This window comes from Channa argus, chromosome 23 (assembly GCF_033026475.1).
Source record: "Channa argus isolate prfri chromosome 23, Channa argus male v1.0, whole genome shotgun sequence".
NCBI lineage: Eukaryota > Metazoa > Chordata > Actinopteri > Anabantiformes > Channidae > Channa > Channa argus.
In genome coordinates, this window is record NC_090219.1 from 8338055 (window position 1) to 8352180 (window position 14126).

The 14126-nt window shown below is 39.9% G+C and overlaps 1 protein-coding gene across 2 annotated transcripts in view; it reads left to right on the top strand.

Moving 5' to 3' along the window:
- The window catches only part of pik3c2a (phosphatidylinositol-4-phosphate 3-kinase, catalytic subunit type 2 alpha), a 38079-nt gene that overhangs the window by 2852 nt on the left and 21101 nt on the right, over positions 1-14126 (top strand). For both annotated transcript variants that reach the window (XM_067493221.1, XM_067493223.1), the window contains exons 2-4: positions 682-1911; positions 10228-10325; positions 11271-11431. In XM_067493221.1, the coding sequence (XP_067349322.1) occupies positions 763-1911; positions 10228-10325; positions 11271-11431 (1408 nt within the window). In that variant the 5' untranslated portion in view covers positions 682-762. The remainder of the gene's footprint in view (positions 1-681; positions 1912-10227; positions 10326-11270; positions 11432-14126) is intronic.

Here is a 14126-nt window from a genome sequence, read left to right on the forward strand (position 1 = left end):
ATGAGCATATTGTACATAGCATATTGCATATTTCAAGCATGTTTACACAGATAAAGTTAATGCATTTTGTAATCCTCCTACATGCCAATAACATAATTGTCACCTCTTTGTAATAATTGTGCAACTGTTTGATTTAGTCATTTTATTTGCTGAAGTATGTTGTAAGTCCAGCTGCTTGCTTAAACAAACGCACTTTGTAATGTCATGGTGAGAACACACAGGTACGCTAGAAAAAGCTTCCAGCTTCTCAACTGAAATGGAATGAATATGTTGGTAATGTAGCTCAAGCTGGTTGTGCTTTCTAGCTGATGGCCTCATTTCCAAAACAAGCACATGTGGTTAGAAGCTGTGCATATGTGACGAATGGCAACCCATCAATAAGCAATCAAAATTTGGTTAATGCAGAGAGGTGGTGTCGGTGTCCCTGGCCCCTCCCGTCCTCGTGCTGCAATGTTCTGCATAACCACCAAACCCCGTTTGTTGCCCATATCTTGCATCCACCATCTTGCATTAGGACTTGTGAATTGCACAGAGAGCTATATTTGACGCAGTATGTATCTCAAAAGCATTGTGAAAGTAAGCGTTTCTTTGGACCAGCTGGGGGGGGTTTCTTCTAAATAAGATGTAGACAGTTTCACCCTTTCTTGATGTCATTTATTAATTTTTTGCCCTTCTTTTTAGGTGTGTAAAATTTGCTCCTTAACCCTTTGGGCCACACTGACTTAAAAGCCGTCACACTCATGGCACCTTCCAGTTGACAGAATGGCCCAGATATCAAGTGGTAATGGGTTCAAGCCGGATGTCCCCCAGCCAAAGGGGGTTGTGGGTAAAGAGGAAGCCCTCCGCATGGAGGAAGAGGCCTTAGCAAAACTGCAAAGGGAAAAGCGACACACTCTTTCAGCTTCATTGTCCCCGTCTCCCTCTGCAGTGTCTTCATGCTCTTCAAAACAAAAGACATCCAAGTCCACCACTACTGCTCCTCAACCTTCACCCTCTACTAGCAGACCAGAAAAGGACCTCATTGTCTTTCCTGAGACCAAGAAACAGGCAGAGCAGGACAAGTTCAGTGAAATTGATGTGGACAAACTGACTAATGAGGAACTTGAAAAGCTGCTACTTGATGAAAACTTTGGGGCGAACAGCAAAGTGCCCCGCCCCTCATCTCTGTTGGGGTTTAACCTCAGTGCGTCCTATCCTGGAGGCCATACCTGTAGCTCTCCTTTCCAAAGCAGCCAGTGGACACCTGTTCTCCCCACTCCATCTAGCTCCACTTTGTCCACTCCTACTCATCGGCCTACGCCAATGTTCCCCTCGGCTCCATTCCCCAAACCAGGCACATTTCAAAATGGTTTCACTCCAACTATGCCACACTTCATGGCCCTTCCAGCACAGCAGTCCCCGTACATGACTTTCACTCCTATCCAGCCAGCTGCTGCCATGGTCTTCTCACAACCAGCGGTGGACCCGGAGATGGCCAAACTGTTTGACAAGATCGCCAGCACCTCGGAATACTTGAAGAATGGCAAATCGGCTGGCACTGACATAGATTCCTCTCAAGCAAGCACATCTTCACTGGCACCTAACCCAACACCCCAGCAGCCAACAGTGATGGAATCTTCTAGCATCAACCGCTTCGACTGGCTGGATCTGGACCCACTTACAAAGCGTAAAGCAGAGAATGAGGAAGCATCCCTGGCATCAGGAGATACTCAACAGAAAGTACAAGGAAGTCCTGCAGGAGATCCTTGGGATGCGGTGCTTGAAACTGAAGGAAACAATAGCCCCCCACTGGAGGCAAAAGCATCCCTGTCTGTTCGGTCGCAGCAAAGGAGGGCATCAACAGGAGCTGCTGTCACGAGGAGTCACTCACTCAACATCCCAGGGACCTCAGAGCACAAACCAAACAATCAGGTAGGATCAGTAAAGTAACATGTTTGGAAGTAAATTTGAACTAGATTTCATAGAACATCTGTGAAGATTTCAAAACACACATTTTGGCATGTTTTAGAAGGACGATTGTTCACATTTAAGTTCTGCCACATGTTGGTCAACTAGCAGTCTGAAAAGCCGGCTTATGTCAATCAGTCTGTCTTTACGCCCTGTTGACCGCAAAGGCACAAGTATGCATGGCAGAAAAAAACGACTAAATACAAACATAGGACGAACAAATGTGACCGAAGTTTAGCAAGAACAGATGATGGTGGATCTCCTCCAACCAAACACTCATGAAAATAGTACAACTGTGAGTACAGTCTCATTTATTTACTAGCACAAGCAAAACATCCTCTTCACTTCTTCGCCATGTAATTAAGTTTTTACTGTGGTCAGCTACCCATTGCTTCACTGCAATAATTTTGCCAAGCAAGACATGAGTGATCTAATTTCCCTTTTGGTATGTATTTATAGCATTAATTTGGGACAGCGCTGTGGGCAAGAGGCATGGGGTATTCCAATTTTTTTTGTGCCCTAAAACTAAAGAACCATCTGTCATCTTGCTGGCAGCTTTGGGTTAAGATGGAGACAAGTATTTCAGCGTAGAGCAGTAGAGACATATCATCAGAACTTCAACAACTTTTCAGCACTTTTCAGGTCTCAACAGGTCTCTTGTTCTGGTTTCCAGTAAATCTTTTAAGTCCATGTGCAAGACATGACAAATGTATACTTTGCCACTCGTTAAAGCCAACTTGTCCTGTCTGTGCACCCTGCTGTGCCTGTGGCCTTTCTGTCGGTATCCATTGTGTCTACAGTCACTGTGAATGCCTGGCATTCAGGACCTATGTTGTTTTAAACAGGAACAAGCCTGTACAGCTCCCTTCTGCCCCAAAGCAGCACCACAAAGACCTGACAAATCACCTTCCTAAGTTGCTAATAAAGCAAGAGAGACACAGAGAGAGAGAGACGGAGACAGAGATGCTGTACGTCTATACACTTTAGATAACTGTTGCATGCCATGTGTGGGAAAACACTGATCCAGGCAAATGAGTCAATACTTTCTACTGTATATCTGCTTCCCTAGATGGAAAGTTTTTAATGTGAAGCAGCAGTTTGAAATGCTCAGTTTGCAATGCCAGTAGCTGATATTGCCTACGCTTGCATTTATATCGCTGAAGACCCTTTTCAAAGCAGGCATTAATGTTCTGTACTTTAGAAACGAATTAAATAGGTCCGCGTACAAACCCTTGAAACTTGGTTGTGAATGGATCTAGGTTAGTTTTGTCAATGTTAATCCATAATTGTGTGATGCTATGGTTTAACACGTGGATTCACTCGAATAAGTAGATATATCTTAAATTCCCAGACCGATTAAAAACATTGACCATTGACATTAGGGTAACATGAAATTGACAGGAAATGTTTGAGAGGCCAAATCTTACAATGTTACGCAAACTTTTTATGATAGCTGATTGTAAAGGACTTTCTTTATTGCAACAACTTCCTATCAGTAACTGCCAGCAATGACAGTAATCCTGTCTTTTATAACAGACATAACTCAGTACAGTCTATATGTGGACTGATTAGCTAAAGGCTAAGGCGTTTACTTACGGTACAGATTCAGGTATGAGAAACTTTGATTATCACGATTCTCTAAATCCATGGTTGAGATAACTTTTTTTCTTTTCTTTTTTTCAGTCACAATTCGGTATGAATCTCAGTTTTTTGTTTTTTCTTAATCAGCAACAATTTGAAACACTAAATGTATTGGGCTTTTGTGTGAAACCGGGATGAACTACCCTCTGTACTGTCCCCGTACACCTCGCAGCGCGAACAAAGGGAATATGAGAATTCTGGGATGTATAACCCAATTGTTCAGTATCTGGGAGCAACTATTATTAAGCTGGAGACTTATAGAACTTAAATGGGAGGATAAATGTCATCATCATTGTGATAGTGGGTTGGGGGAGTGGGGGAAGGCGTTCCATAAACATTTGAGTCACAATTTCAGTTGTTTCAAAATTGCTACATCCCTACTGAATATGGAATCAGTTGTGTAGAAGTTGTATTTAATGCTTTGGGTTAATATGTGGAAGCAGCAGTAATAGTTACAGTAGAAAATTGTTTGCATTAAAGGGAAATTATTTTCTTTAATTTACCCCTGAACATTAAAATATAACTACTTATCCGCTATGCACAGTTAGTCAGACAGCACCAGACGTCACCCAATTTCTTTCTTTTCCAATTTATTTGTTTTTTCATTATCATTATGTCGAGATGAATTTCAGTCAGCCTGAAGTTGCCAAAGCCTTGTTGTGGTTGGCAAAAGTATACCATGAGATGTGATAGTGTGGGCAAGGGGGGTTTAAAATGGAACAAATGAGCATGAACTTTGAGATTAATAAATAATGTTTAGTCGGAGCAGCTTTAGTCTCATTCTTTTCTTTGACTTTCCTGTTGTGTCTTCTGCTCCCATTCTTCCTGCACATTCTCATACTTTCAGTTTTCACTGTTTCTTTCCTGCTTTCTTTCTCTTTTCTTTTGCCCTCCTCCTTCTCTTTGTCCATTTATCACCTCAGAGGTTCTGAGTTTGCTTCTAATCCCCTATCACTTTACTGCTTTCAGTTAACACGTTTTATTACATTAGTCTCTCTCCTTTCTCACTGCATGTAGTACCTGGATACTAATCCCTTGCTGCAAGTTGCACATAATCAGTAGGCAAACAAACAGCTCTATCTGCATTTCAGCTGTCACGCCTCACAGCACCAGTGCCTGTCCAGACCTGGCTCTTACTGTTTGCAAAGCATAATAATCACACCGCCATGTTTGACCATATCTCTGCTTACCCTTACAGTTGTCCAAGAAGTGTAGTATAACTTGGTTCATTGTTTCTTTGCTCTTGTAGGAGATTTTCATATTCAGAAAAGAAATGGTAAGAATTTTAGTCAGATTTGTTCATGCATTGTGCAAAGTGAATGTAGCCACATCTGCAAACATGATGACAGCATGTAGCAGATATGTCGGTTTGAAACGGTGTTACAAGAAAAACGTTTACTTGATGAATTATTAGAAGTGAAATCCGTTTTCAAGCTACCAGTACACTTTACCCATGTGCGCAGGTTAATGTAGATGTTAATGTTTTTCATTGTAAAACCTGATCTTAACATTTGTGTTTCCGACTGTCATCTTGAGCTCAAACAAATATAACAGTCAACTTTTACTATTTTCTGACATTTTATAGATAAAAAATGTTTTGCTCACCATTTTGTTGCAGATCGTATATGTGTGCATGCCTGTTGATTCTTGCATTTTTCCTTCAGATTGACCTGCGGGCAGATTTTTATATGAGCTATCAGCTTTTACGTGAAGATTGTGTGTGTAACCAAACTAAACAATATGCACTGTACATTTTTACAACTCCACGCTTTCCCACTCCTTACCTTTCCCTATTTTCTTTAATTATTGCCTAAGTACACCTTATGTGCAAGTATGAGATGCTGCATCAAACTTTGTGAATTTAGTTGCACCAGCCAGATTGCAGGTTAGAAGATGATGCACTACAGGGATGTGGCATGTATTCCAGTTAGGTGTGACTCACTACACAAACTGCGCTTTCTACCTTAACCTTTGACCTTCCTTGCTGGCAGAAAAAAGGAACACCATTGTGAAAGATGGTGTGAGGAAGCAGGTAGAAATCAGAACCAAATGCCTGCCGCTAACAAGTGTTAAGAGATTAAGCTGATTTTGTTTAGGAGAAAAACACACTAGTGAGAGTAGGACTAGAGAGAGTTTTATTTTTACAACTTTAGCTTGAAAACCCCCAAGTATTCAGTGCAATGAATAGCAAATATACAGCAGCAAATAAGCAAAGTGTCTGTGTGACAGGCTGTGTGTCGAACCATATTTTTAAGCCATGGATTTCAGTTTATCACAGGAAGTGTGAGTGTAAAGTCTACACTCACTTCCTATTAGAAAGAAGAAGTGAATTTGTGTATCAAGGGCCGCTGGTTCCCCTGGTATAAACTATGTAGCTTCTCACAGGCACTCATCAATGAAGCTGTACCCAAAAACTGTTGAGTGTTTAGAAAGCGTTGCTCATGTAATGAGCCTAAAACGTTTTAGCAGTTGTCACAGCCCATTAACATCGATCTTCATCTTCCCGATAATGGCTGGATCAGCATGACAGCATCACTCAGCATTTCTCATGCCGGATTAGAAATGGGAAAATGTGCTGTGCTACATTTTTCTTTGTGCGAAGTTGAGACTGTCAAGTCATCTCCAGGTTTAGTGTCATGTACATTCATCAATTTTCCTCTCATACAAGCAAACAGGGAAAGCTGGGTGAAGACTAGTGGATTCATTTAGATTATCATGCTAGCATCAGATTAAGCTGCATATTGTACCTTTAACCAACCATCATATTTTCCTGTACATTTTCATGATTCTGAAAACTACTAATGGCTTGTCATACATTGACAGTGAGCAGCAACTATTAGAACGCATGTTTCTTGTGGACGTCCGTCCATCTGTTTGGCTTAAGTTTCATTAGGTTGGCACAGAGAGGTAGGAAGGTGTCTGATGTCTAGACATGTACTGTAACTCAATACTCATGTTGGTCTTGCAATTTCCAACAGCCTGTAGTCATGGTTACGGTTGGCGAAAGCATTGAGCTCTGCTACTGTACTCAGTCTGACTTTACTGTGTGCATGTGATTGTCTTTCATTGTAGACGCCACAAAGTTCCACATGCTAACCAAGTTCTTCTTTGTGAAAGTCCATGGATTGCTGAACTGTTTTTCTACAACCTCTCAAGCACTTTTTTTTTTTTCTGACCATCTTTAGCAAGCATGCAAAGCTTTTGAGTGATGCAGGATAGAAGCCAGAAGGCCGTGATTCAGATTGTGAAAACCTTGATAATACAGATCTGAAAAAAGGCATTGTATATTACTTTTTGGAGCAGGTAGGGCAAGGATGCTGCAAAAATATAAACCTGCAACATCTTAAAATTGCCTTGTGGAATCCAATATGTGGATTTTTGAAAGTCTGAAGAGTCTTAAGAGTTTTCTTTTGTCTCTATAGTGTCATTTTTGGCCAGGATACTGATTCACCAGACAGAACCTTCCAAATGAAGGTGCATTTACACTAACTAGAATCACTTGAAACATAATGTTTACATAGGGATGAACATTGATAAGATTATATTGCTATGAATGCCATTATCACAACCGATATTTTTTTTCCGATTCTCTTACAGATGCCTGATCTTTTTCTGTTGGGGGAAATAAAAAGTAGGCATACACAGGTTTTTAGCATCAAGGCAGCGGTTTTATTATCTCCGAACATTTTCTTCCTCTCTGCCATGACTCCTCCTTGTTGCAAATGTTCAGCAGAGTGCACAAAGTTTGAGGTCATAATTTGTAAAGTTTTGTAAAGCTGCCAGATAGCATTCCGGCATTAATAAAAGCAACTGATAACCTTAGAGACACGTCATTGGTAGAGAAAGAAAAAAGCTCTGTTGTCAGTCTAAAAGTACATCAGGAAAAATTCATGATTAGAAAGAGAAACTAATTTGACCAGTAAGCGTTAGATTAGGATAAAAGCAGTGTTATTTAAATTCTTAGCCTAGTTTAGATTTTGGCTATTATTCACTTTACATTAATAGTCACTTTTGACAATTTACTTGTCATTAGTGTTGTAATATTCCGTTATATTATACAATACAAACATCAGAGCAAAAGCAAGTGGAAGGATTAGTCAGTGTGTGAATCATATGAAGCCGTTCCCATGACTTCAAAAACCAAAATCCATAGAGTGAAACAAAGATGCGCTTGTCTCACTGTGTGTGTGTGTGCGTGCGTGCGTGGTGATCATTCAGCATAACCTTGTTGGATTATCTCCCCATATTTGTTTTGCTGACTCCAAACACAAACACTACTAATGTGCTCTGTTGGTGTTGGTGAATTTTCTGGCGGCCTTTCTAAAGTTTTCTGTCTCTCTCTATGATCCTCACTGCGTCTCTTTTGTTTTCCTGTCATTTCCGGTTTGTGTTTTACCTCTCTCTGTTTGTTGATTTTTATTTATTTATTTATTTATTCCCCCCCCCTCATCTCCTCATCCAAAATTCCTACCTATAAGTATAAAACTTTAGTCAGTCATTTCTAGTTATTCAGAGGCAGCTGTTGGTCTCAGTATTGTCATGGTACATATTTGTTGTGAATGCTACCCTTCAAATATAAGGTAATACATCCAAATAGCCATGTTGAACCAGTAACAGTATTTTGAGATCTAGTCCATAAAAACTTGTAAATTTGAGTCAAATTATGCAAGCATGAACCCAGTCTCCTGTCTGCAATGCTGTGAAGATGCAGGTGGCCCTGTGTGAGGCTTTGGCCTTCTTTCCAAGCTCCATGCTGACTTGAAGATTTCTATCTCTCGGTGTTATGTTAGGTCAGCTCACTGCTTTGAAGCAGGGGTCTCTGCTCGTAGGGCTGCATAGATTTGGTCTAGCTTATATTTTATGTAGTTATTATTGTCTATTTTCTTTATTTTATTTCCCCCCCCCCCCCCGATGGTGGTGGATCGATCCCTGGCTCCTTTTGTCTACACGCTGTAGGCTCCTCTGAATGGGCAACTTTTATTTCATCATTCTTAATATTTTCACGCACTGATGTGTATGCCCAGGTTTTTTTGCGATTTGCATTTTTGCAGGTGGTGATTAATGATACCTTCATGCTTTAAAGCCCAGTGATGCTTAGCCATAAATATGAGTGGGACTATGAATACCTTGAAATGTTTGGCCTAGCAAAGAACAAATTGAAACATTGTCATAGGTTAAATGTGAACTCTATATTGCTCGTAGGTGTGAGTATGAGTGTGAACATTTATCTGTCTGAGTTGGCTTTGAAATAGACTTTGAAATAGACTTTGAAATAGACTTGCAAACCACCTCTTGCCCAAGAACAGTAGGAGGCTCCAGTCCCAACACAACCCTAAACTGGATAACTGGTTAAGATGATGGATAGATGGATGGATGGATTTAGTTTGCAGCCGTTTCCTTTAATTTTTTATTGTCTTGCTCTTACATTATGTTTATACATTTTTTTTTAAGATCCTTTCATAACAGTCTGAAAATATTCTTAATTTTGCTGAGGTGTGATTCCAAAACAAGTAAGTTTGACTACAAACAAATCCTATCGTATTGGCCCCTTATTAAAGGTTTAAATGCCTTTAGCAATTATTTAAGCAGTAAAAAAATATTAATATTGGTTTTTGCTTTTATTAAATGGAACTATAAAAGTTAAGTTGGCCTTAATACATGGCTACTTATGCTGTTTTAATGCCAATACACCATAAAGGTCAGCTTTAAGTCCCCTAGGGCTTAGTTTAAAAAAAAAAAACCTGTGGGTTTGCAATCACCCAGAAGTATCTGAAGGGAGGAACCAACTGTTATTATGACATTCCAGAGATTTCTTCACCCTCTCTGCCTTCTTTCCTTTCCTCTCTTGTGCCGTCGACAAACTTCTTTCTCCCTCCTGGGAGTGATGTCAGAGACAGAGGTTTCCAAGTTATGACTGAGCACTTTTGCAGACAGCTCAGACTTAGCTGAGGAAGAGGCAGGGCCCTTTTGCTTCTCATTTCCTGTGCCACAGGAAGAACATTCCTCAGCAGCTGGCAGTCAGATGGCAGTTAAGTGCAGAGTGGAGCTTTAATATAATGGCAGCAGGCCAGCTTCCAGGAATCTCTGAGTAATTGCCCAGGATGTCTCAGGATCTGTGTGTCTGGGAAAAAGTTTGAGTAAAATAAGATTTAATAAAAAAAAATCCTCCATGCGTTGTGACACTTTCTTTATTGTGAGGAAAAACAGCTGAGCCTCTGCAATGTGTCATTTTTGTTGGGATGGACTGTGTATGTCACCGTTATTTAAAATGTAGCTTTTAAAAAAGTAAAATTTCAGAATTTATGAGCCAAAAGCATAAATAATCTGGGGACCTTTTTAAGTGTTGTGTTCATTGTTTCAAGTCTCTGCCCTTACTGGCATGTTTATTCACTTAGTAGGATTCATAGCTCTGAGTTGTTTTTTAATAAAACTTTCCCTTCAACATAAACACATAAATCACACCCAGTACTTTCATTCATTCAAGATTTCATATACACTGGACAACTGACAGTGGCCCCACATAAGCAGCCATTTTCTTCGTGTTCTGCCTGTCTCTATCTTACATTTGATTATTATTATGTAAGTATCCTTACTTCTCTGACTCTCTATGCTTGTGTGTTTGACTTTTTGCCCCTGTAGGACAAGGGAAATGGAAAAGGTTTGGTGAAGAATGCCGCTCTGGAAGAAAAGGATGCTCAAAACCTGGAAGTTGTCGCCTTCTGTGAAGACGTAGCAGCGTAAGATCCTTTCTTTGGGTGTGAAAGTAATGATTTTTTTTTTTTTTTTTGATTGTCATTGGCCTTCATTTTATCTTTTGTCTTTAGTAACTGTTCTGACATTGATGCAGCTATGATGTCACATTGGCATTTGATAAAATGTTAACAATGTAAATGTGGTGAGGAAACTTTTGAAATTGTAGGTTAATGACCTGAACCTAAAGCCTTCCCTGCTTGACAGAACAGTTTCCCCTTATTGTTATGTTGTCCAGCCTGCACTGATCTCATGGCATTTTTTTTTTTGTTAACAGCTGTTTTCATGTAAAAAAAAAAAACAGAAATAAAAAATCACTGCACTCAACTATTGTGAACAAAGTGAAGCATTTAGCAGCTAAATATCCCGAAAAATGTCAGTTGAATTTGTTTCCCGATGCAGTAAGCAATTGCTCACTCTTGAGTCTAGTCCAGGTTTTAGGTGGAGTAATGACGAAGCTGCATTTTTGGAATTCACTTTCGTTATGATGAGAGTCAACACAGTACTGGCCCGAAAATTTCCCTGCATACTTGTTGGTGAATGCATGTTCTACATAGCCATTAAAATAAACTTGACTTCACATGAAAACCTCCGATTACACAACACAACACAATGGGCTAAGTGATACATTTTTGTACTTGGAGGCTATTTTGACAAGATAGGACATTGTAGAAATTGCAACTGATTTTTTTAAATTTGCCTTGACGGTATAAATATCAGCTCTATTTGAATTTGCTTTCTCCCTTTCATCCAGTTTTATTTTTATTCTGCCCATGATGCATCTAAGAGTCATCTGATCCATATGGAAGGTTGGCCCTGGTTGGCTCTCGTATGTTTTCCCTGTCAGAGTAGACCAAAATATGAAAAGAAATGTTGACTCCTATCTCTGTTGTAACTTTAATTTTTAATTTGTTTCTTCTTCCCACCACCAGCCTCCGTTCCAAATTTCCTCATGGCAACATGTCTACCAACCTCGGTTTCGTCCTTAGCCCCGTCATCACCCAGAGACACTGTGGAGGTGACAATAGCTGTTCTGTCAAGGTTTCTATTGAAATCTCTGAATCTCAGCAGCCTGTTACCTTCACATGTGATGGTAAGCATTCACTGAAAACTGTCTATTATTTTACCCATACTTTACAGGATTAAAGAAAAATACACATCAGATATTCCAATTTACCACTCTTGAGAACTGAAGAATACTTGTAATTTATCTTTTAATATAACTACAAAGAGAATGATCTGTACAGCTGGCATGCATCTGCTTTAAAGTCACTCAGAGAAGAAACCTCGTACCCCTTTTTGCCTATAACAGTGAGCGGCTCAGATTGCAGATAAGCGATCCCTGGGGGAGGAAGCAACATTCACAGCTTGCCAAACTCTTCACCCCCTCCCAATCTCATTTTTCTTTTCATTTCTTTCATTTTTTTCTGTCGTGGGAAGTACACCATGTTCCCTTTCTACATAAAAAAGGTTTGTCCCCTCGCCATGGAGTAGCCATGTTGGGCAAAAAGGGACTTTTTGGTTTCCTTCCCTGGGTCTTTGGGGAGTTGTTATTGTCTAACCCCTCATTAAACAGGCAGAAAACTACAAGCACTGTGACTGACATGTCTTTTGGGATGTGAGGCCATGCACATTGAAGGGTTTCTGCCAATTCAGTAGGCTTTTTTGTTATACATATTATCCCGACTGTGCGACAAACTTCAGCGCTGTCTGTATCTGGGCCCCTGAGGATCATCATTGAGCCCGTATGTCTGCATGTATATCTGACAACTCCACAGACGATTCTTTCTTGAATGGCAGCCAACTCATGTTGACTGTCCTACTGACCAAAACACCCTATAGGAAGAACTTTCACTGTTTTCTCTGTTCTACACTCTAATATAACTTTTCCTGCATGCTGGTATGTAGATCTGCAAGAGATCTGCCTCAAATGTAGATAGATGTGGGATTTTTCATTGAAGAGCTTCCTGTGTTTATCTTGTTTTGCTGCCTCTGTCTAATTCACCTTTTATCACACCCAGTGCCCAGATCCTTTACTTAAGAACACTTTTTCCTTTGCTAGTATGATTTCAGTTTTGTTGTTTCCTGGTTGACTTCCTATTTTGACAAAAGTGCTTTGACCAACATAGTTGAATTGAATTGGGCCCAAATCTACTCCTAGGAACAATGGGCTTCAGTTCAACTAAAAGCTTGGATAGAAGGATAGAGAGAAACTTTAGAGGATACGATTGGTACTTTTCTTTTGCTATCTCCACCTTTTTCTCATTCTTCAGTCTCCCTCTTTGTCTCTCTTACCTATTATAGTGCCCTCTTTGTTCCTTTTGTTTCCATTTCACTTTTGCAGTCCCCTTCTTCTATGTGCTGTATCATTATTTATTTCAGTTTCTCCCCCTTCCTCTTCTCTTAAATTACAGTATTTTCATCCCCCCTCATATCCTTGGAGCGTCGTCTCATTTCTGTTCTCAGTTATCCCACTAAATCACTTAAACTTGCCATCATGTCAGTGATACATGAGTAATTCATCACCCTCTTCCCTCTCAATTTGGGCTTTTCTGTTAATGTCTTTGTCCTTTATTTTTCACAATTTCTATCATACTATTTAATTCTCCGACTGTTGGCGTGAAATATACTTAAAATGGCAAAAGGTTATTTCATTTCCTTGTGGCTGGTTGATTTGCAAAATACTGGGGAAAGTATTAATGACAGGATTTTGTTGAGTCATGTATGTTTACATGATTGGACTAAGGAATGCTTTAAAAATATTGCCCAACAATAACTGTTAAAACCTTTTTAAAAAGATTACAACGGTCTTTTGTTATGTGCTTCATCTTTTGTAGGATCTTTGACTTTGCCCTTTTTCTAGAAAGCTGGCAGCAAAGAATTCCACACTTTCTTCCAGGGCTTGGGTGTGAACTGCTTGACTTCTGGGGATTCCTGACATACTGTGGCCGAGGTGGGGAGAGGTGGGGAGACGAGGGAGGGAAGAACCAATGCATAGAAAGAAATACAAAGGAAAGAGAGAGATGGCATTGAGAGAAAGGAAGGGAGAGTAGGAGCAGAGAAAAATGGAATGGAGTAAAGTCAGGGAGACATGATACAAAAGAAAGAAGATAAGACAATTCAGAAAATGTAGGGGGAAAAAAGCAAATTAATTTAAAGGATGACAAGGATTTCGGCTCCGTCTGCTGGTAGACATGCAGGAACACCATCTTTATAGCTTACTGCTATAGTTCGTGGTTCGTTGCTGAGCTGAAAAAGACAGGAATGCACGAGATATGACCTGAACATCACAGTCACAAAGGCTGTTACAGCAGACCTTAATCGTAAAAGTTTATTCATTCCCCCTTAAACTCCATTTTTCATTACACTTTATGTAACACCATACTAGGAAGTATTGTTTTCTAAATGGTTTTGTGTGACTCCGTTTTGTCTCAGAATCTGTCTCATTAGGACCGACAGAAGCTAAAATTAATATTTGCGTCTGAGTCATGTAGAAATTGAATCGTCCCTCTTTTGCATCTTTGCAACCCAAATACGGAGGGTTTAACATGTTTTAAATGTGACTGTTGGGAATCCTAGAAGGTTTGAATTAGACAAACTCATGCAAACATGGCAAACCCCTGCCGGGAAGCCCTTTACTGCCTTAGAGTGCTCACAAAATGAGGTGTGGCGAATCTAGATTCTTTGACACGAAACACTGCAACATGTATAAAACTGGCAACCACACACACATACATACAGCAACGTAAAGTTAGGAATTAAGAAACCGCATACCATTCTTTTAAAGG